This window comes from Emys orbicularis, chromosome 7 (genome assembly GCF_028017835.1).
Source record: "Emys orbicularis isolate rEmyOrb1 chromosome 7, rEmyOrb1.hap1, whole genome shotgun sequence".
NCBI lineage: Eukaryota > Metazoa > Chordata > Testudines > Emydidae > Emys > Emys orbicularis.
In genome coordinates this window covers 97,514,272-97,535,909 of record NC_088689.1, presented here as the reverse complement: position 1 = coordinate 97,535,909, position 21,638 = coordinate 97,514,272, and the positions used below count along the sequence as shown (strand labels likewise).

The window sequence follows — 21,638 nt, the reverse complement described above, 5'->3', positions numbered from 1 at the left end:
AGCAGGGCCTTGGCCAGCATGCAGGGAAGAGCCACAGACTATTTGAGGGCGAGAAAAGTGCCTAACCCAGAGAAACTGACGGCGCTCGCTCTGTTTAGTAAAGAGACAGGTGACTTGATTAAGGGCCACATTTTTTCCTAGGGAGGGTGATTTACCATTGGAACAACTCCCAAGTAGGGGGTAGATTCCCCCATCTCCTGAGGTTTCCAGACTCTCAGGCAGCCTGTCTGGAAGATGCTTTAGTCAAGAGGTATTGGATTCAATGCAGTGAACTGCTCTAGTTGGTGCCTCATGCCTGATGATCCAGTTGCCTGCTGTGGCCTTAAACAGTCTGTGACTCTACCTCATGCAGTAATGGGGCCAACCCTTTACTATCCCCCTTGCTTATTCCCTTTTCTCCAAGAGCAACAGCCAACCCCTCCCCAAGCAGGGGATGTGCAGGTGAGAGGTTCAGGGAGGGCAGCACTACTGTTGGTGGGTCTTTCTCCTCTCCCTCCTAGGCTCAGAATTAATGCACAAGCCAACAGGGCACCAGCAGGAGTGATGAAGCAAGGGCCAGGAAGGCCAAGCTACGGGGTGCAAGGAGCCCGTGAGAAAGCAGTGGAAGGTCTCTCTTGTGCAGGCCAGCCCCTGGGCCCACACACCTGGTAAACTCCATGTGATGCACAGGCTGAGGCTACTGAATTTCACCTAGAGAAGCACCTTACAGCTGGGGTTTCCTCCCAGCTCCAGGGACAAGTGCTGGGCTCTGAGGGGGAGTTATTAGCATGGAGGCAGCTGGCATGGGGTTAATACAAGCAGCATCTGACAAGCAGCAGCAGCATGAAATAGAGCAGGGAGTCCAGTTCACAGCCCCCCACTGCCATTCCACAGGTGCTGCCTGGACTTATTCTAAATGCTGCCCTTAGGGTAAGTCCTCCCAACAACAGCAAGGATCTTATCCTCTCTCCCCGGTAAGCTGGGGGCATTAAGGTAGGGAGTGCACAGGGATTTTGCCAACAGCCAACTGGGTTGCACCCCCAGCTAAGGCTAAGACCACAGCAGCTAACGAAATGCAGGGCTTGGCTGTAACAGCCAGGGAAGGGTTGCATGTGAGCACCCATGCTCATAAAACAGCCTATGCATGGAGAGAGAGAGAGAGCACCTGCTGCCTTCTTGGCTAGCATTTAACACTGGAGTGGGGCGCTGCCCTTCCCAAGCCAGCAGACACCCCCCCGGTTCTAAAACACCCTCCAAATCCTTCACATTCATTTTTTATTTTTTTTTTTCACTTAGAATTGACACCAGCAATGAGGCTCCTTGGTGCAGCCAGAGCCAGGCAGCTCCACCTACACAGAGCGCCTGCCTGCTGCAGCTGGGCAGACAACAGCACCCAGACACACCTAGGTTATGGGAGACGCAGGGGCCTATGGTACCTGTTGAACATTTGATTTCAAGCCCACACTAGGGGCCCAGATACAGTCCCTAGAGCCCAGTGGGACCCCTGCCCCGTCCCACCCTTAGAAGTTGGGGGGCTATTTCAAGCTTCCTGCCTCTCAGGGAGAAGGCTGTTCTGGCCTGTCCATACTGTAGGGAGAGGGTGCCCCTGTGCCAGCCTTGTCACTGCAACTCTGCCAGCATTGGGCAGGGGCTGCTTCTAAATCCCCTCCCCAACTTGTCGGCAATCAGGGTGGGTGAAGCACCAGGCCCTGCCAATTCCAGTCGGCTGTCTACCACAGAGAAGAGACATGAAGAGGGGACGGTGAAGACTCTGTGGGGAGGAGGCAGTCCCAGTAAATAGGGTCCCCCCCCAAAGGATGGGGCTAGCTGGGGGTTTTGCCACATGGCTTTTGGGAGCAGGCTGCAGCTAGAGGAGGTCACTTGGAGACTCCACTGGCCTTGGGAGCCAGAGGCCTGAAGGAACGGCTCACCATCCTCTTCAGCTCCTTGAAGGAGCGGGTCCTGTGTAGTTTGAAGCTGGCCATGGCCAGGTTGCTGGAATCCAGTGTGGCAGAGGCATGGAGTGGGCGGGCCCCAGGTTGGCCCAATTGCCGCAGTCGCCAATCCCCATTCAGGCTGACAGCATCCACCTCACTGAGGCTGGAGGCACTGCTGCCCTCAGCCCGCTGTGGCTGCAGCTCCAGCTGGCTGCAATCAGGGAAGCAGGAGTCTGTGGAGAAGGCCAGCTGGCGGCTTGGTGGGGGGAAGGGCTCGGCTTTCGGCCTCCCCAGGGCCTGGCTGGAGATCTCCAGGACGGATGCCCATTTGTGTCTGCCCGGGGGCTCCAGGCAGCGCTGGGAGCTGCAGCGATACACAGGCCTCGGCGTGCGGACGTTCACCTCTGAGCTGCAGCGGCTCCCGCCCTCTGCCCGGAGAGCCGGCCTGCGCCGGAGGCTGATCCTGCGAAGCAGCTCCCGCGGGCTGAGCCAGCTGCGCTCCGCACCCTCGCCTGCCTTCACCAACTCCCGCGAGGCATGCTTGCCCTTGTACAGCCGCTCCCGCTCAGTGCCAAGGGCCTTCCTGGAGGAGGCCTTGACCCTGACCACATGGGGATGACAGGACGAGGCCTCAGCCCAGCCGGCTCCCTCTGGCTGCTCCCGGCACAGCGAGAGCTGCTCCAGGAGCAACCCCATTGAACGCTCGCTGGACCCCACAGAGGAGGCGGTGGAGCCCCGGCCCCCTGGGCCGTCCAGGGCCTGGGAGCTGTCGGGCCCCTCTGGAGAGCGGAGGTGGGAGCAGGTAGAAATGCGCCTGCGGATTTTCCAGCCGGGGAGCGGCCCAGCTCCCAGCGGGGAGCCACAGACCGATGACATGGACTGGCTCTTCTGGTGCCCTGCCAGGTAGCCAGGCTCTGTGCGGCTAGCCGCCGACCGACACCTGTACCTCAGCACCAGCTTGGCGATGTAACGGTCCAGCTGGACCTGGCGCTGCTCCTCTGAGGGGTCTGTCCCACTCTGGGGAGAGCCCTCCTGCACAGTGGGGATGGTTGCCCGCTCGCTGAGGTCCTCCTGGGATGGGCCTCGGGACAGGCCGCTGGTAAAGAGTGGGCTCTGCAAGGCCACGGCATGCAGCGGGCTGGGGTAGTGGTAGATCTCGCTGGTGCTGCGGGACACCAGGTCGCACTTGTACTGCAGGAGCTGAGGGAAGGCTGGAGAGAGCTCACCCAGGCTCAGCAGGAACTCCAGGTCCCCTGTGGAGAGAGTAGAGAGCAGGCACCCTGGATCAGAGACAGGCTCTGGCCTGGCAGGGAACACCAGGTGCCTGGGCCAATATTCCCTGCATGACATGGGGCTTGGCTGTACCAAACTGGACCCAGTATCTGAGCTGGACACAGCTTGGCTTAGTGGTGACCTAGGGGTGACCACGGGCACTGGCAGGGATCCCGGGGCAACAATGCGGGTTGAGAGGAGAGCTAGGAGAACAAGTCGAGGGCTGAAAACCTGCCTCGAGACCAGGGCCTTGTCCCCACTAGGAGGGGTCAGCTGGTACAGATATACAGGCATAGCTACCCCAGCAGTCCCTCCTAGTGGAGGTGCAGCTTAGACCAGTTTCCCCAGCAAAATCAGTTCCCCCAGCAAGAGGCCTTTTTAGCTGGTATAACTGTGTCTACACTATGGCTTTTGCCAGCACAGCTCTGTCAGGGAGAAGGGTGAAAAAAAATCATCCTTCACTCAACATAGCTGTGCCAGCAAAAGCCCAAGCATAGCTGCAGTTTTGCCACCCAAAAAGGCCTTTTGCCAGTAGAGCTGTGTGCGCTCGGTGGGGCTGGAATAAACTACGCTGGCACAAGAGCCGTTTTGCTGGTGTAGTACACAGGGACAGCCTATGGGGATAGCTACACCGGCAACGACAGACCTGGCCTTGGACCAGATGGAAAGCACATTGTTAAAAGGGAGAGTGATTAGCCATTGAACAGACCCAGGGAGATGGTTGATTCCCCATCACGAGGTAGAGTGGGACATGGGGTGGGGGCTGTAAATTAAGCCCAGGATTCTAAGGCCTTGTTCACTGTAGCCACACTGGTGTAGTGAAAGCATAGAGCATCCCTTCCACAGTGGGGATGTGGTTACACTGACCTGGTTTAGCTGTTCCTGGAATAAACTCTCCTGGGGTACGGCACCTTTATGCTGGTATAACTGCAGCCGCACTGGGGCGAACTACACTTGTTAGGGGGTGGGGTTTTACACCGCTGAGGCCTTCTAGTGCAGACCAGGCCTTGTAGGCATGCTCTAGCTCAGCCATGAGTGGCAAGCTACATACAGGAGTCCCTGGGCCAGGCTGTCCAGCACTTTCCTGGTCTTGAGATCTGTGACAACTCAGCGCAATGCTCCTGGAGTATCTGTGAGGCAGTGGGGAGCAGGCAGGCCCCACCCCTGCCTGGGATGCAGAAAATCAGAGAACGGGCGGTATGGGACAGTCCTGCACTGACCCTGCCATGGGTCTGAGGGCATCAATGGCACCTGGCAGGGTGTCCAGAGCCCCTGTGGGAATGGGGAAGTTAGAATCAGTCAGCTCCCCCCGCCAGGTTCAGGGTCATGCTCCCACCTTGTTACTCCCAGGATCCTACTGGCTGGCAGCAGGGCTCCGCACCCTGAGCTGGCCGTTTCCTTCTTACCTGTTGAGACTGGTCTCCTGGCAGCAGCATGGGGGCTGCTGGGAGCATTGGGTGCCATTACCCGCTGCAGCCGGAGGTCGAGAAGCCGGACGGTGGCCTCGTCAGTGGAGCGTGGCCGTGAACAGCCACTGTCCCGTAGGCCTGGGAGGTGGGAGAGGGAACCGACGCTGCAGTGCGAGCCTCCCGGGCACTCGCTGTGCATGGACGTGGAGGAGTCGGACAGGGAGCCCATCTCGCTGGTCTCGTAGAACCCTGGGGCAAGAGGAGAGGTTCATTGCAGGGGACCGGTTGTCCTTATCTCTCCCCCCGCCAGCCCTGAACAGGATGGGTCTCTCCTCCGGCCGAGTCCCCCACTAACAAGTCCCAGGGACTCTGGGTTGTGGAGGATGATCCTGACAGGATACATGGCCCAGCTCGAAGCCTCTGCTCGCATCACACTCTACCCAGGTTGAGCAGGCCCTGGTGCCTTGTCGCTCCTGGTTGCCAGGGCCCAAATCCCGGCTGGACATACCTGAGCTGGGCCTGGAGTCGGCCTCTGAGATCTCTGGTGCAGTGAAGCTAAGCTCTGTCTGTGCCCTGGGCCTCTTGGGGAGCAGCAGCTGCTCGCTGGAGCCGGCGGTTCTCAAGGCCAGGCTCGTCGCTGGCGTTCTGCTGTCCCTGTTCCCGGCTTGGCGTCCCACGTCGATGCTCTCGGAGGAACAGTAGGAGACACATGGCTTCTCAGGGATGCCCAGCAGGTCCTCAGACTTGCTCCGGTCCAGCTTAGCTGGGGGCAGCGGTTCCTTAGCCCCCAGACTGCCCCATCCCTGCTGTGGAAGAAGCATGAACAGGGTTAGTCAGAGAGATGCCAGCAGCCACCAAACCCACCAGCCACTCGGGGCCCTGGCATCCAGGGCCAGCCCCAGCCCTGTGTCTCTGCAAGGAGCTTGGCAGAGCACATCCCCAACTACGACTGGGCCTCCTCCATGGCACTGGGCATTGCACAGGCCCCCAACTCTACCCCAGACTTCCTCCTCCCGGCCTGCTGGGCACTGAATAGACCCCGCTACCTGAGCAAGATCAGGGCCCCCATCACACAGAGAACCCTCCCCCATTGAGGGGGCTCCCTTCAATCACTGTTCTGGGCACCACAGAGACTCCCGGAACCCTTCCGAGATCAGCCCCGCCCCCATCACTGCAGAGGACCCTTCCTCCCCCCTGAAGAGCAGGCCCCTTTCTCCCCTTTGTGCTGGCACTGCACTCCAGTAAGCTCTGGTCCACACAGGGAGTTGCACAGGTTGAACTAAGGCGTTGAGGTACCGATCAGTGCTGCAGGCATGGCCTCCCATTGATTCAAACCTGGCTCAGCATGGTGTCACTGCTGAAGGCACATTTACAGGAGCAGGCTGAAGGGACAGAACCAGTTTCCTGCGTCTGCACACACGTGCGGTGCCGGTTTAGCCCTATCGGGTTTTAAACCAATTCTAAGCTGCAGCTTGTGTGGCATGTCAAGGCTCCAGTGCCCCAATGAGCCAGAAGCCTGGCCCTGCCCCAAAGAGCAGCTGCCCAAGTGAGAAGGGAGCCCACTGCTGAGTGAGCTCTGCAAAGCTACTGTTGGTGCTTCCCAGGCTCAGAGCACCCTGCCCATTAGCCCCCACAGCTCCCAGAGGTGTCAGGCAGCATCAGCCTCCCTTACGGTGACAGGCAGAGACAGAACCTGCCCCAGGTGGCACAGACCAAGCAGCAGTGCTGAGAAGGGAACCCAGGAGTCCTGCACACAGCCACGTGCTCAACCCACTAGGCAAGGCTTCCTCCACCTATGCAGCTGTTCCCTCCTGCAGCAGCTTTAGACACATCCCTAGCTGGGAAACAGCCCGGAGGCACCTCCAATGGATGGGAGGCTAAGGGAGGGCAAGCTGCTCCCAATCTCCCCCCAGGTGTGGGGGTGGCGTACAGCTTGGCCACTGCACCCCCAGCACAGCGTGTCTTAGCTCTCTCCCCGCTGGACAGGACTTGGCAGGCAGGGGCCTCCCTGCCCACCCCAGGAACTGGGAAGCAGCAGCAGCCACAGCCAGGTGAGGAGTTCAGGAGGCCAAGGGATGATGCACCTTGACCCCAGGCTGGTGATTAGAAGTACTGATAAGATCACAACCTTCCCCAGCTCCCTGCACTTTACCTCAACCTCCCATCCATCCCCCTTCCTCCATGGGCGGGGGAGGAGGCTGGCCCTGTCATTCTTACCCCAGAGATGTTTGCAGATCTGTATCCTGGCTGACGTGGAGCTGGGGGGCCCTGTGGCTTCCCCCCAAGAGGAGGGGCTGGCTCAGGTTTTATTGGACTCTGGGGTTCAAGAGGGTAAAAAAAACAGTGAGGCAATATTGTGGTGGTGGGCAAATCACAGTGGAAAACAGGTGCTGCTCCCTCCAACCCACCCCAGCCTATGGCCCCAGATACACCCAGGCCTTGCCCTATGGCCCCCAGCACCAGCTAGGGTGACCTGTTCCATTAGGGAGCATGCTCCATAGCATCATCCCTACTGTCCCACATGCCTGGCCTCTCCTGCAGGGGCAGCGGATGGGACTTCCCCCAAGTCCCACTAACAGCCAGGCTAGGGAAGCCTGTGAGGAAGAGGGGGGAGGGCCCCAGAGCCAAGCTGGCGGCAGGAGTGAAACATGAGCCCAGAGGCCCCTTTCTGCCTTTCAGCTCAGCTCCATCCCTCCCAGGCCGGGCAGCTGTTGCCTTTGTGTGAGCCCTCCCCCGCCTCCATCTTACCTACTGAAGCAGAGAGACACATGCTCCACACAGGCAGAGCGGAGGGGGCATGTACAAGATTTCAAGGTTCGGGGGGAGGGGTGTGCAGGCAGGGGCTTGCTGGGGTGCCCAGGGTGTGCATGGAGGGTCCACACGTGCACCATTCACCTTGGAGAACAGCCAGACCACACTGATATTTCTACCACCTGCCCCTGACTCAATGCCTCCACCCAACCCATTTGGTTATTCAAAGCCTCTGCTGGCCTTAAGCCAGGCTGGTCCTGAAAGCCAGGTCTGGCCTCACTGCTGTCCCTGGGAGGGGGCAGGTCGCTGACTCCCAGCTATTCAGATATCCTCTTCCCCCCAGTACAGGCACAGCTGTGTGCATTACTATGCATGAGCAGGCATGCATCAGCCAGGCTGCCCTGGGGCAGCTCTCCCCTATTTCCCCTCCCCCTGCATGCCAGGTGTGCAGGGCAGGGATGGAGGGAGGAGCCTGCTGCCTGTCCCAGGGTTAGTTTACTCTGGAGCTGGCTAGTTGACGTTTCCCCCGTTTCTAATTAGGAGAAGACTCCGGTTCCGACAGAGAAGCTGGCACTGCCCACGCCAGCGCAGAGCTGAGCTGGGAGGATAGCCAGGCAGGAAGCAAGTGAGCACTGTAAACAACAGGTGGTTTGTTTCCTCTAATACACACAGGGCCTGGCCAGCCAACGCCCACCTCCCTGCAAGCCAAATCCACAGAGACCAACCTGCCAAGGCCAGGTCAGCAGCCTAGGCCTGAATCCCCCTCCCTGCAGCTCAGCTCCCAGCCTCAGGACAAACAGAGTCAGAAGAGATGCCAAGAATTCCCCTGAAGCCCCATAAGGCTCCAACTCCCCCGTCCTGGGGCTTTGACTGTACAAACGAGGGCACATCCATTCCAGACAAAGCAGGCTGAGAAACGCAAACAGCCCAGCCCCAGTACGGCAGAGCACACACCACCCCTTAGTTAGGTCCTGTGGCACAGGGCAGATGAGGGAGGCACAAAACACTGCCTCCTATATGATAAGAGACAAGATGGGTGAGGTAATATCTTCTATTGAACCAACTTCCACTGGGGAGAGATACAAGCTTTCAAGCTACACTGAGCTCTTCCTCAGGTCTGGGAAATGTATTCAGGTCTGGTCTGCATTACAGTTAGGTTGAGGCAAGGCAGCTTATGTCAACCTAACTATAGAAGTGTCTATACTTAAATTTCACTCCTGCCAATGTAACTGCCCCGCTATGCTGAATTAAAAACTCCACCTCCACGAGCGGCGTAGAATCACGGTCGATGTAGTCAGTCGCGCAGTGTCAGTGTAGACATTGTGCTGCTCATGTCGACTGTTACTGGCTTTCAGGAGCTGCCCCACGCTGACAGTATAATCGATACAAGCGCTCCTGGGGAGAACATGCACCACAGACACAAAGCGCAAAGCATAGACCAGGGGTCGGCAACCTTTGAGAAGTGGCGTGCCAAGTCTTCAGTAATTTAAGGTTTCCCGTGCCAAAATAAATTTTACATTTACAGGGGCTCCTGACAGAACCCCAGACTGGCAGTGGGCTGAACGGGGCCGGTGGCAGGGACCCCGGCTGGCAGGGGCCGGCGGACGGAACCCCAAACTGGCAGTGGGCTGAACAGCTCAGCGCGCTGCCGGTCTCGGGTTCCGTCTGCGACCCGCACTGCCGGTCTGGGGTTTTGTCCGCAGGCCCCTGCCAGCTGGGGTCCCGGCCGCCGGCCCCACTCAGCTGCTGCCGGCCCAGGGTTCTGTCCATCCAGGCCAGCAGCGGGCTGAAGGGGCCGGCAGCCGGAACCCCAGACCGGCAGCAGGCTGAGCGGCTCAGCCTGCTGCCAGTCTGGGGTTCTGTCCGCCAGCTCCTGGCAGCCGGGGTCCTGGCCCCGCTCAGCCTACTGCTGGCTGGGGTTCCGTTCACCCAGGCCGGCAACTGGCTGAGCGGGGCCGGCGGCCGGAACCCGAGACAGGCTGAGTGGCTCAGCCAGCTGACGGTCTGGAGTTCCGGCCACCGGCTCCTGCCAGCTGGGGTCCTGGCCATCAGCCCCGCTCAGCCCACTGCCAGCTTGAGTTTCCGTTCACCCAGGCCGGCAGCGGGATGAGCGGGGCCGGCAGCCAGGACCCCAGACCGGCAGCGCAGGCGGCAGACGGAACCCCAGGCCGGCAGAGCGCTGAGCCGCTCAGCCCGCTGCCGGCCCAGGGTTCCGTCCATTCAGGCCAGCAGCGAGTTGAGCTGGGCTGGGACCCCGGCTGGCAAGGGGCCGGCGGCCAGAACCCTACACCAGCAGCTGGCTTTGTGGGGCCGGCAGACGGAACCCAAGACCGGCGGCGGGCTGAGCGGCTCAGCCAGCTGACGGTCTGGAGTTCCGGCCACCGGCTCCTGCTAGCGGGGTCCTGGTCGTCAGCCCCGCTCAGCCCACTGCCAGCCTAGGATTCCGTTCACCCAGGCAGGCAGGGGGCTGAGCGGGGCCGGTGGCCGGGACCCCGGCTGGCAGCAGCGTGCCAGTAAAAATCGGCTCATGTGCCGCCTTTGGCACACGTGCCGTAGGTTGCCGACCCCTGGCATAGACACACACAAGCGAAGTAATTACTTGTGGTAGCTCTGTAATTCTGTAGTGTAGACATGGCCTCAGAGTGTCACCGTTAAATACAAGAATGAACAGATTGTTTAGCATAAGTCATTAACAGGCCACTTCACCTTGAATGGTGCCTTGAAATATGTAACTACTTACGCTAAACAATCTGTTCCACCTTGTACTTAGTGACACTCTGAGTATGTTTCCCAGACCTGAAGAAGAGCTTGTCTCTCTCACCAAGAGAAGCTGGTCCAATAAAAGATATTACCTCCCCCACCTTGTCTCTCTAATATCCTAGGACCAATATGACTACAACACTGCATACATCCTATATGACGAGACAGTCTAAGAGGGATCATGGATTCTCTTTTCCTTCCTCTCCTAAGCTGTTGAGCAGCATTGCAATGTGCTGTTCGATAAGCTGCCCCAGCCCACACCAGACGTGGCTGCATTCAAGCAGTGGCTAAAGAGAATTTATAAGAAACAACTCACAAAACAGGCTGTCCAGCATCAGGCTATGAACCTACCAACTCCTCCACATGCCAGAGAGCTGCTACACAAACTTTATCCACAAAAAGGAGGAAGTGGAATTGGGAGGGGTGAAAATACAAACCAGAATTAGAAGACAGGTAGAGACTTCAGTCTAAGGAAAGTTGGAAGAGACTGGGGCTGTTTAGTTCAGATAAGGAACATCAGAGAGTTACACAAAATAGTAACTGGCATAGAGAAGGCAGACTGGGGACTCCATTCACCCTCAAAGTTGATGCAGGAACAAAGAGACATTGAGTGAAATTAAAGAGGCAATACATTTAACACCAAAGAAAGGAAACAAGCACTGAATTAGTCTGTGGAACTCACTGCCACAAGATATGACTGGGGACAAGAGCCTAGCAGGATTCACAAAAGGGCTGGACACATCTGTGGATAATGGGAACATGTCCAGGTATGTCAGACAGGAGAAGAGGCTATAAGGGATGCAGACTCCTCAGCCTCAGGGCACAACCCAGCCCCTAAGGGAGCAGGGGGTTCCTCATGGGCAGGACATAGTCCTCCACACTGGAGTTTCTTGTGCCTTCCCTTAAGCCATCTGAGCCACTCCCAGAGGCAGGGCATAGGGCTGGAGAGGCACAGCTTGGGTCCGGGCTGGCAGCCCCCAGGGCTGTTCCACAGACTGAAAGTTGTTGCATTTGGGGAGCTTTCCTGGCTTGCTTGCTGCAAAAAGAATTTTTTTCTCCAACTGGGGCACACACTATCCAAGGGCAGAGTCCTGGGATGCCAGCCTGCTCAAAGCCCTTGAGCCCTCCAGCTCCCCCACTTGTATCCTGGCCCCCCAGAACTCCCCTGGACCCTAACCCTGCAACCAACCTCCCCATGGTCACAGCAACCATTGCCCCTTCCCTTCCAGCATACACCTTTGCCCTCTCACTCATGCCCCAGCCTACATATCGCACCCCCAGTCCTGCACCATCACACCTCCAATCACACCATAGTTACACCAACCATAGCTTCCCCCCCGCACTCCTACTCCAGCTCCCATGTTCCTCCCCCACACCCCACTCCTAACCCAGAGCCATCCCCATCCCCTCAGCTTTCCATATCCCAGTACCCCACACACCCTCCCTGTGCCCCCATCCCATACACCTAGCTCAAGTTCCCCTACTTGTACCGCAGCTACCCATGCTCCACTCCCTTGGCCCCCTGTACTCTCCCCCCCCTCTCATAATCAGCCCCTCCCGCTAAATCACAGAGTTTAAGGCCAGATCATGTAATCTCCTGTATATCACAGGCCACCAGCACCACCCCACCCCGCATACTAAACCCAACAATCCCTTCCCTGGCCCATGCATTCCCCCACCCTCCGCTCTCACCTGTCGCTGCCCCCCTGGGACAGCCCCCGCCGGCTCCCCGATGCCCAGGGCGCTCTCCACGGTTCCCTTCTGCGTCTCTCTCAGCAGCCCCAGCTCCAGGATCCCGGCCAGGCTGGCCTGAAGCCGCTCCCCGATCCGCACTCGGTCGCTCCCGGACCAGAGGGAGGGCGGCACAGCTCTGCGGGCCATGAGGACCGCCGGGGCAAGCGGCACCGATCAGCGGGGTGGGGGTGGGGGCTCGCACCGGGGAATGGGCTGGGGAGGTACATACACCGGGGATAGGAAAAAAATAGAACTGGGGGCAGTGTATGCACCAGGGGCAGGATCGACTGGGCAAGGAAGGAGGTGCAGCAACCAGGACTCACCGGGTACAGCAGCTGCAGAGGGAAGTGTGCACCGCAAGCAGGAGCAGGATGCCGGGAGGGGGGTAAATTGCACGCACGGGACAGGATGGGTGGGAGAGTAAATTACATCCACCGGCAGCAGGGATGCTGGTAAGGCGCATGCACCGTGAGCAGGCTGGGGGACGATAAGTTGCATGCACCATGGGGGAGCTGGACGCACAGAGACAACCCCCAGAAGCCGCCACCGGCTCCTCTTGCCAGGGACTTTCAGCACACACACAGCAGCTCAAACAAAGGGGCTGGTTTTGAAAGAGTCACGTGGGGGCGGGGCCAAAGGCCCCGGGCTCCTGATTGGGTCCGACCCGGGCAAAACATTTCGTAGAACGAAGTTAGGATCAGAGGGGGAGTAGACGGTAAATCCTGTATCCCCTCGGGGGCCCCCCCCGTGCACCAGGGGGCCAAAAACCCATTAGACCCTCCCTCAAATGCACTATGGGGCAAATACCCCCAGACACACCCCGAGGGGTGAAATAACCCCACTGCACCCCCCAGAATACAGCGTAGGGGGCACAGGCCCCCATTACCCCATGGGAGGGTGAAATGTCATCCAAATCCTGCGAGGGGCCAATGTCCCCAAATCCTTCCCCCAGTGAGGGGCAGATTCTCCCCCAAATATAGCCGCAGCTCCCTTGGGGACAGGTCACTTCCCCATGCCCCGGACCAGCGACACCTCCCATAGCAGCCCCGGGCCCGGCCCCGACCTTGGCCGGGGGGTGGGCCTTGGGAGTGACTGTGAGTCCGTGCCTCGGCTTGTTCGTCCATTCTCGCTCCCCCTCTTCCACCCCGGGGCCCAGCCATGTGGGCTCCTGCTTGCGGATCTTAACGGAGCCAGGCAAAGGGATTCAATAACCATGCGGCCGAATTCCCCTCTAGCCGCTGGACGTGCATGGGGTGTCGGAGGTGGGGGCACCACAGGGGGCAGGGGCAACTAATACACCTCCCTCTCTATCGCCCATCCATGGGTGGCGGGGACAATTAACAGATCCCCCTCTATCCCCATCATAGGGGACAATTAACTGACCCCTCTACCATAGAGAGCAGGGGTAATTAACAGACTCCTCTCTACCCCCCCCCCCATCCATGTGGGGCATGAGCAATTAACAAGACCCCTCGGCCCCTCTGTTCCCCCATCATAGAGGACTGGGGCAATTAACAGATAACCGCTTCCATCCCCATCATGGGGGGGGGGTACGGTTAACAGACTCCCTCTTCTCTGAGCAGAAGCAAAATCAGCCCATAGAGAATAAAAACCATCCCGCCGCCTCAGTGGCCCCACCAGGAGCCCCCAGTCCCGTCAGGGCCCGTGCGCTCCCCAGTAGCAGCAGGGCCCTGGCCTTAGGGATTCCCCCGCGGGCGGGGCGAGTTGCAGGGGGATCCTGCTGCAGCTGGGGCAGCGCTGCGGCGCAAGCGGCGCTATTTAAAGGGCTCCGGGGGCAGGCGAGTCCCGCTCAGCGCCCTGCAGGATGCTGCCAGTTACCAGCAACCGGGAGCCCCGCGCTCCCTTCAAGCAGCGGAAATGCTTCGGTAAGAGAGGAGCCCTGGGCGGGTCCCTGCAGGGAGAGACTGGTGAATTCGAGGGTAGGGCGTCCCCTGCAGGGAAGCCCCTGGGCGGACCTTGGGGTACCCTGCCCTCTTCACCTCTGTGGGCTCGGAGCGGAGAGCCCCCCGCCCCAGGAGCTAAACAAGGGGGCTGGAGCTCCCCCTGCAGCTGGGGTGCGGAGAGACCTGCTCCGGGCGGGCTGGCTGCCTGCCCCTGCCCCCCCCCCCCCGGCGGGGGGCCGGCCCGGCCCGGATGGCCCCTCCGAGTATCCAGATCTCAATGGGTGCTGCCCGCGCGGGGTCTCTCCCCATTTCCGGGGGGCTCTGCTGGGGGAAGCTCTGGCTCGGCCCCCGTGACTGTGACCCTCCTTCCCGGATCCGCTTCTCATTCCAGCTACCAGGAAACGCGAAGTGGCCGCGGTCCGCTCCAAGTTCCCCAGCAAACTCCCGGTGAGTGGGCAGGGCGGCCGCTTGGCGGGAGGAGGTGGGGCGTGGGGGGCGCTTAGCGTGTAGCCCGGGGCCAAGGACACCAGCCACTGCGTGGGAAATAGTCCCTCACCTCTTCTCTTTTCCCCCCCCCCACCACTCCGCAGGTGCAGGGAAAGGGTTGGGGGGCTGTGCCCATCTCAGCAGCGTGGCCTCGGGGAGGGGTGCTGCCTTCCTCCCTTTCCGACGTGTCTGTTTTCCAGGTGATCCTGGAGCGGTACCCCAAGGAGAAGGTGCTGCCAGCATTGGATAGAACCAAGTTCCTGGTCCCTCAGGAGCTGACCATGGGGCAGTTTGTGACCATTATCCGGTAAGAGAAGCGAGAAGGTGTGTGTGTGATTGGAGGTAGGGGTCTGGCTTGGTATTGCACCCTTGGTGTCTGTGCCCCAGGTGCTGCTGGGTCCTGCTTCTCTCTCTGACCTGAGACACCATAGGGGGGTGCTGTGACCTGGGCAGTCATCATCCCCCTTAGGATGCCCCTGGCTGTGTTTCAGGGGTGCCATACAGCTTTGGGAGAGGTGCTACCAAAGGCTAATGCAGAGACTGCAGCTCTCTGAACAGCCCTTTCTTGTTCCAGGGTGCCCTGGGTAAGGGACCCCTGTTCCTTGGCTGCTGTTGTGGGTTAAGTGCAGGGGTGGCTGTGAGCAAGTGCAGGCAATGCCCAGGTAGTGCAGTTCCCCCCCTGGGCAAGGCAGGCAGTGGGTGCTCTCAGGGGAGACCAGTCAGTGCTTTCCCTTCTTACCCTCAGATGGGACTCAGCTCTCCTGCCTTCTTGCTTCTCCAGGAACAAGATGGCCCTCAGCTCCACACAGTCTTTCTACTTGCTGGTGGATGGTAGCCGGAGCCTGGTCAGCATGTCACTCACCATGGCTGAGGTGTACACACTAAACCGAGATGAGGACGGGTTCCTCTACATGACCTACGCCTCCCAGGAGATGTTTGGCTAAGGCCACTGGTTGCCTCGGACTCCTGCTCTTCTGAGAGGAGCCATTCTTGCCCATTCTAATGTTGCTGCTTGGTAAATGGTGTCATCCCACCCCCTCCGGTTAGAGTAGGAATGATATTCCTACCTGGCCAGTGGGGCATCTACCCTGGTGTGCTGAGATGCCAAGGAACCTGCCCATTTCCTCCCTTCCCCAAGTGGGTGCCTGGATAGACTTGCTCCAAAGGGAAAGATCTGACTCCAGAGTGAGGGCCCCTTTAGCTCAGAGCAAGCGCTTTTACCCTGTCATGCGGTGCCCATGGGATGGTCCTTTCTGTGTTGTGGGGATAGTCACACCTGCCAGCCTCTTGCACTGGTGCCAGTGTGATTTTCCCCCCCCACCACCACCACCGTGAGACCAATAGGACCCCCATTGCTTAAGGGCTGGTGTTGTAGGACACTGCTCGGTGCTGGCTCTGAGTTCCTGCTGCACCATCTGGGGCTGGTAAAGCCCAGCCTGTTCCCTCTGACCTTGGGATAGAACTCACATGGTGGTAGCTTTTGGAATAAGAGGAAGTAAACTTGTCTTCCAGCAACTTTCCTAGCCCCAATGCTGACCACCAGAGACCCTTGTCCTCCCTGAACAGGGGTGAACCTCCTCGAGGGCAGCCCTAGCTGTGGGGTAGACTGGTTCTCTTGTAAGGGAGGTTGAGTGGTGCAGGAAGGAAGGTAATCCTGCACATGGAATAACCACGGTCTGTCCTTTAGACTGCACGTGTTCCCTTTAGAAGCATACCCTGTAACCACTAGTTAACTTTAAACATGTTTCTGTAAATGCTTGTCTGTGTGAAATGGGACTGGCAATCCAATCCAGCATGGCTAAACCACTGCAGTTGCTGAGAGTAATGACTGCACTGAGAGCCCCCCTGCCAGGTGCAAGCAGCTCATGATGCCACCAGTCAGTAGAGGGGCCTGAGGGGAGTGCACCAGTTACAGGTGTATTTAGAGCACATGGTCCCTTGGGCCTGTTATCTTGGTGCAAATAACATGTCCTGGATGGGAGGTTCTGTGCTGTGGTGACCCTGTCCTGGACCCACAACTGCTTAGCAGGCCCCAGTCTGAGGGTTGTTTAGCTGGTGCGGTGTGCTTTCCTCTCCAGTGCTGCTGGGTTAGTAAAAGCTCCTGGAGGCCCTGCTGGAAGCCTGTCTTCATTTCAGACAGATTATAGGCTGCTTTCTACTGGCGGCTGTCACTGATTTGGAAGTGGGCAAAGGAAAGCTGGGTTAGAAAGGCCTGTGTTATCTAAGGACCCAAGGCTTCTAATGGTGTAGAGCAGGAGGGGGCTGAGATAGCAGCTAGTGTCTTTCCTGCTCCCTACAACATGTGTGCATGTACCAGGACCTCTCCTTCCATTGCTGCTGGGAAGATTGATTTATTGCAGGGAGGGGAAGCATCTGTTCTCATGTTCTGGGAACATGCCTGAGGAGGCTGGAGCATCCACTAAATAGGCAGTTCCTGTTCTGTACCCTGCTCTGGAGTCCCAGTCTGTTGATTCCAGAGACTCCTGCACCAGACAGATGTAAAGAGGGACTTGGAACTGTGTGTGAGAATTTTTCCTCTTCAGAGTTGAGAGGGGAGTAGAAAAATTTCTTCCTGATTCTCACTTTCCTACAAATTAATTTACATCTGGGTGGGAGTTCTGCCCCTAGTACAAAGCACCTTGAAGGCCCCCTTTCCATGGCACAAGAGTGATCTTCCTGTGCTGCTTCTGGAGTCTGGCTAAGGCAGGTAGGTGCACAGCAGTTTGAAGCTGGAAATCCCATCAGAAGGGGGGGCTTTAAGGGCCTCCCCTCTGGAGTTGGCCAGAAGCCTGGGTTTGTCTCTCCCCCCCCCCCCACCTCATTCTTCTCATGCTATTCTTAGCAGGGTTGAGTAAACTATGGAATCTCACCTCAACCAGCCCTTGTGAGTGGGGCTTGGTGCTGTTCATCTCTAAAGCCCTGTTCCAGACCAACAGTGGCTAAATGACCATATCACCCCACCAAGGGGATTGCCTCAGGCCAACTGCCTGTGTAATAATGGTAGGAGCCACAAAGACTGAACTCCCTCCTCCACTGTAGGAGTGAATCATGCAGGTTGCGCTGCTGCAGCCTGTCCTGCGGATAAAGGGACTTCTTTGTCGGCCTGAGCCAGAGAGGCCAGAGCTGCAGCGGAGCTGACCCCTCTAATGACACCAAAACGTGCTGGAGAGAAGACCACAGCACAGACAGCGGAAGCACTTGGTGCTAGTTTTACTATTGAACTTTTGTCCTGGGCAGTGACCCCAACTCCCGGCTTTGTACAGAAATGAGTCCTAGAAGCACTTTCACTCTGGGCTTTATATTTAGAGGATCAAATGATGAGTCAGATAAAAGATGGCTGCTCTGGGCTGTTGGGTTTGGTAGGTGGAGGAGAAGGGCTGATATGAGGACAGTTTAGCAGCACAGCAGCTTGTGGAGTCTGTCCCTCCCCCTAGAGTGAGCAGGAACCCTGCTGCATTCACTGCTGGGGCAGTGTGTGGGGACAAAGATGTATTGACTGGGAGAGGCAACTTGAGCTTAAAGAGCTAGGGCCATGGGGTGGTCTTGAGCAGTCGGGGGCCCAAATGCTGCCATGACACTAAAAACAATGGGAATCAGAAACTCTTAGCCTGGAACCTTAGGAGGGTTTTCACAAGCAGGTTTCTTGGCTTTAGGTGTTTTCTACCAATCTGCCCTTGCGCCCAAAAGCTCCACAGTTAGCAGCACAGACAAAACTGGTACAAACCATTCCATGCAAATAACCCACCTTTCACCTTTTTGTCCCTTCCTGGGTGGTTTGCAGAAGGGCTAGTTGGCCCTAAAGCCTCATAGCTGCTGGGAACTTATCCTCTGGGATGTTGGGCTACTCCCTGCTCATTCCTGGGGGGCTGGAAGGGCCACCCCCATTGGTGGGAAACCATTTTTTTTTTAAAACTCACTTTATATCCTCTTGAAAAGAGAACCATGGTTTACTTAAAAATACAACCCTAAAAGTGGAGCCTCTGTCTAAGGGGGATTAAGATGAATGAGAGTAACCTTCAAGGAGAGTGTGTCTGTCTGGGCATAAGTATTTATCCCAAGTTAAAAACAACCAAGAGAAGGGGCAGCGCTGGGAGTGGATGGTGGGGGAAGTGAAGGTTGTGTGTCTGCTCAAACTCACTCTGAAGCAATCACTCTAAACCCCTCACTGTGCAGAGCTCCTGCTCAGGGTAATAACCCTGACAGTCAGATACTGTCCTGGGTCTGAACTCCCAGCTGCTGTGACCCACTCTGAGCATAAATATATGTGGAAGTGTTTCCTGGTTAGAATTTAAATTATTCTGATCAATGCAGCTATTTCCAAACTATTTACAAAGCTGGCAGCAGTCCAAGGGGGCAAGGCCAGTGTAGTGTGCCCAGCACAGGTCTACCCTGTATAAGAAATGACCGACTCCTTCCGGCAGGCAGGGAGGTGGTACATGTGGCTTGGGCAGGAAGACGACTGATCAAGGGCATGAACCAGAGCAGCTGCTGGTTTGGAGTGAGGCCCCTGTTTCTATGGTCGCTGTGGCTCCTGATTAGAGTTCAAAATTCCCTGCTAGCATCTGGGGGGGCCTCACCACACCCCCAACCCATCTCTACAGGAGAGAATCCAAAGGCTTTCCCTGTACTGCTGAGGAGCGTCCGGCTTGTCCTATATCCCTGGGTGGGGTAGATGTGGTTCACTACGAGGGGTTCTCCACATCCTGTTTACAGCGCTTGGCTGCCAGGTCTTCATTGTGGGCCTTGCGGATGTGCCTGTACAGGTCCCCAGACTGGGTGTAGCTGCGCATGCAGTAGCGGCACTCATAGGGGCGCTCGCGCGTGTGCACAGTGGCATGGCGCCGCAGTGTGTAGGAGCAGGAGAAGGTCTTGCCGCACGTCTTGCAGGTGGGGACGTCCTCAGTGAAGATACCGAAGTTGGGGTGTGCCTCGTACTCTGGCAGGTACATCTGCTCATGCAGCGGCGGTGTCACCATGTTGGAGTAGCCCTGTCCACCCGGCACTGGGATCATGTGGTAGGGGAGATGCTCCTGTGGAAGGAAGCCGCCCTCTGAGGACACCTCCTCTATGCCACCGGGCTCCTCAAAGCCATCGGGGTGGCGATTGCAGCCCCCAGCTGGTCCCACCTCCACTGTGGGCCTCTGGAAGATGCTCTCCATCCTCATTTCCATGCTCCGCCTCTCCAGCTGCTCCACTGTGTCCGGCTCCTCATCAGAGATCACAATGGCTTCCACCTTCACTTTGATGGGACCCCTGTCCAGCTCCTTGGGGTAGAAGCCATCTAAGTTGCCCACCCGTGGCTCCACGGCTAAGCTCTCAGGGATGGTTTCCAGGCTGGATGGTGCCTCTGCCACATTGCCTGGGGGAAAGTAGCTGTGGGAGATGGTTTCGGTGGAGCTGCTGGGGCTGGACAGGGAAACGTCTGCAGTGACTGGGGGGAGAGGCCTACCCAAGACGGGGCCACGGGGGGAGTCGCCCTCCATGCCTGGCTGGGTAGTATCTGCCATGTCTGCAGTTGGTGCTGGAGGCTGCTGGAAGCCTGCTTTCTCCAAGGGGTTATTCTTCCACTCCTCCTTCTTGTTCTTTCCTGCCTCACACAGATGCAGAGGTGGTGGCAGGACCTCAGGGCTCTGCAGCTGGCACTTGGAGGTGCTGGGCAGGAACTCAGAGCTGGCTGGGGAGTCCTCCTCCTTCTTAGTGCTGTCAGCCTCTGCCAGTGCCCGTGCCTGCAGCTTCTTCTTGCAGACCTTGACAATGTCATTCATGTGCAGGTAGCTTGCAGCAGCCAGCACATCCTCCACTGGAGTGTCGTTGAAGGCCAGCATGCCCTGGTACATGAACTCCAGCAGCAGCCCGAAGGCTGGTGCTGTGACAATCTCATTGTTGATGCAGACCAGATCCCGCTTGTCCAGCCGCTCCTTGTAGAACATGTGGAAGAAGGTGCTGCAGGAGGCCAGCACGGCCCGGTGTGCTAGGAACTGGGTGTTGCCCACCATGATGGTGCAGTCGCAGAGGAAGCCCTGGTGTCGCTGCTCTCGCAGGCTCTGCAGCAAGTGCTTACTGTGGTCAGGGAACTCCATGCTGAAGGGAGGTCAGGAGGATGGAGCAGCAGTTGGCATAACCCTGAGCCCCCTGGGAGTGGGGGGGAGAGAGAGAATCAGAGTTACCTTGCAGATGAAGGGGGTGAGGAAACATCCCTTCCCCACCAGACGGCCCCATAAGGGGCTCCCGTCCCTCATGCTTCATATCTGTCCCCTTGCTGCCTCAGCCTGAGCTCTGTTCCTTCTTGGGCTCTACTGGGGCCTCACTTGCCCTGCATCTTTCATTATCTGCCCCTTACCCGCCCCCATCCCTTTCCCCTTCAGCCTGTTCCATTGTGGGCCCTCACACCTCATGTTGAGCCTCTCTATCCCCCTCCCACTGCAAAGTACCCTATCAAGAATCTCCTGTTCCTGTGGTCTACAGGAGCCAGAAGCCCCTGCTCCCATCACCCCCCCTACGCAGGGCCCCTGCCCCAGGGTCGGGCTGGAAGTTGGTGCCCCCCAATATTCCCCAGCATTGGCTGTTGGCTAGAGCAGGCATCCCTCATTCTAGCATGGGTGGTGTGTGTTAACATGGCCCTGTGTCACCTTCCCCTACGTGACCCTGAGATGGGAGAGGAGCCTGCAGGGGTGTTAACCTGGGAGGGGAGAGGGCTGGCGTGGGGCTCTCTGCTCTAGGGATGGGGCCTGGATAGGAAAGCCTGGGCAGGGAGGAGGTGGTTGCCCCCCACATTACAGCACAAACTAGGCGAGGGGTACTTGGGGGTCCCAGGGGAGGGAGGTCAGGCCAGGGCTGCTCGGAGGGGGGGGGGGCAGGCGGGGGGCTGATTGGGGGGTGGGAGGAGCCGGGCTCAGGAGGATCCTGGTTTAGGGGGCTAGGGCCAGAGAGCGCCTGTCTCAGTTGGGGGGAGCTGGGCCGGGGGGTCCCGGTGTGGGGGGAGGGGCCGGTTCTGGTCCCGTGTGAGGGGAACAGGGCCGGGGGTCCCCGGTGTGGGTGGAGGGGCCGATTCTGGTCCCGCGTGAGGGGAGCGGGGCCGGGGGGTCCCGGTGCGGGGGGAGGCGAGGGCGGCTAGTCCCGGCTCAGGGGGTTCTTTGCCCCCTAGTCCCCACATCCCCACTCACCACAAAGCCGCGGCCTGAAAGGATCCGCCTACTCCCGCCCCCTGCTGTCTGCCTGTGCCACTTCTCCAACCTCTGCTGCTTGATTGGCTCGGAATCACTGTCAGTCTCCGGTTTCCCCCGAAGATTGGATACCGGCCGCTGTCATTCAATCTCCATTCCCGTCGATTAGTTTGAAGCGCCCGTCCATCAACTCGACTCATCAGTTGATTGGTTTACCATAAAATGTCACGCTCACGGTCTGCT

General features: G+C 58.3%; 3 protein-coding genes across 3 annotated transcripts; 1 reads left to right on the top strand and 2 right to left on the bottom strand.

The window, feature by feature from the left end:
- Positions 1–1,280: 1,280 nt before the first annotated feature.
- Positions 1,281–11,989, bottom strand: LOC135881932 (dapper homolog 2-like). Its single transcript, XM_065408690.1, has 4 exons — positions 11,801–11,989; positions 5,106–5,403; positions 4,595–4,846; positions 1,281–3,169 (listed from the first exon to the last, which is right to left on the bottom strand). Exons 1-4 carry the CDS (start codon positions 11,987–11,989, stop codon positions 1,857–1,859), a joined length of 2,052 nt encoding a protein of 683 aa, XP_065264762.1. The 3' UTR covers positions 1,281–1,856.
- Positions 11,990–13,667: 1,678 nt separating this feature from the next.
- Positions 13,668–15,974, top strand: LOC135881358 (microtubule-associated proteins 1A/1B light chain 3C-like). The gene is made up of 4 exons (XM_065407999.1): positions 13,668–13,728; positions 14,138–14,193; positions 14,433–14,539; positions 15,014–15,974. Exons 1-4 carry the CDS (start codon positions 13,668–13,670, stop codon positions 15,174–15,176), a joined length of 387 nt encoding a protein of 128 aa, XP_065264071.1. The 3' UTR covers positions 15,177–15,974.
- Positions 15,975–17,513: 1,539 nt separating this feature from the next.
- On the bottom strand, positions 17,514–21,423 carry ZBTB3 (zinc finger and BTB domain containing 3). The gene is made up of 2 exons (XM_065407951.1): positions 21,396–21,423; positions 17,514–20,364 (listed from the first exon to the last, which is right to left on the bottom strand). Exon 2 carries the CDS (start codon positions 20,310–20,312, stop codon positions 18,915–18,917), a length of 1,398 nt encoding a protein of 465 aa, XP_065264023.1. The 5' UTR covers positions 20,313–20,364; positions 21,396–21,423; the 3' UTR covers positions 17,514–18,914.
- Positions 21,424–21,638: the final 215 nt, after the last annotated feature.

Excerpts from the sequence above, each read along its gene's own strand:
- LOC135881358 (XM_065407999.1), top strand. The coding sequence starts at position 13,668 with ATGCTGCCAGTTACCAGCAACCGGGAGCCCCGCGCTCCCTTCAAGCAG. Across the intron at positions 13,729-14,137 it reads CAAGCAGCGGAAATGCTTCG|CTACCAGGAAACGCGAAGTG; the intron begins GTAAGAGAGGAG and ends TTCTCATTCCAG. Across the intron at positions 14,194-14,432 it reads AGTTCCCCAGCAAACTCCCG|GTGATCCTGGAGCGGTACCC; the intron begins GTGAGTGGGCAG and ends TCTGTTTTCCAG.
- ZBTB3 (XM_065407951.1), bottom strand. The coding sequence starts at position 20,312 with ATGGAGTTCCCTGACCACAGTAAGCACTTGCTGCAGAGCCTGCGAGAG.
- LOC135881932 (XM_065408690.1), bottom strand. The coding sequence starts at position 11,989 with ATGGCCCGCAGAGCTGTGCCGCCCTCCCTCTGGTCCGGGAGCGACCGA. Across the intron at positions 5,404-11,800 it reads TCCCAGGGGGGCAGCGACAG|CAGGGATGGGGCAGTCTGGG; the intron begins GTGAGAGCGGAG and ends CTTCTTCCACAG. Across the intron at positions 3,170-4,594 it reads CAGGAGACCAGTCTCAACAG|GGGACCTGGAGTTCCTGCTG; the intron begins GTAAGAAGGAAA and ends CTCTCTCCACAG.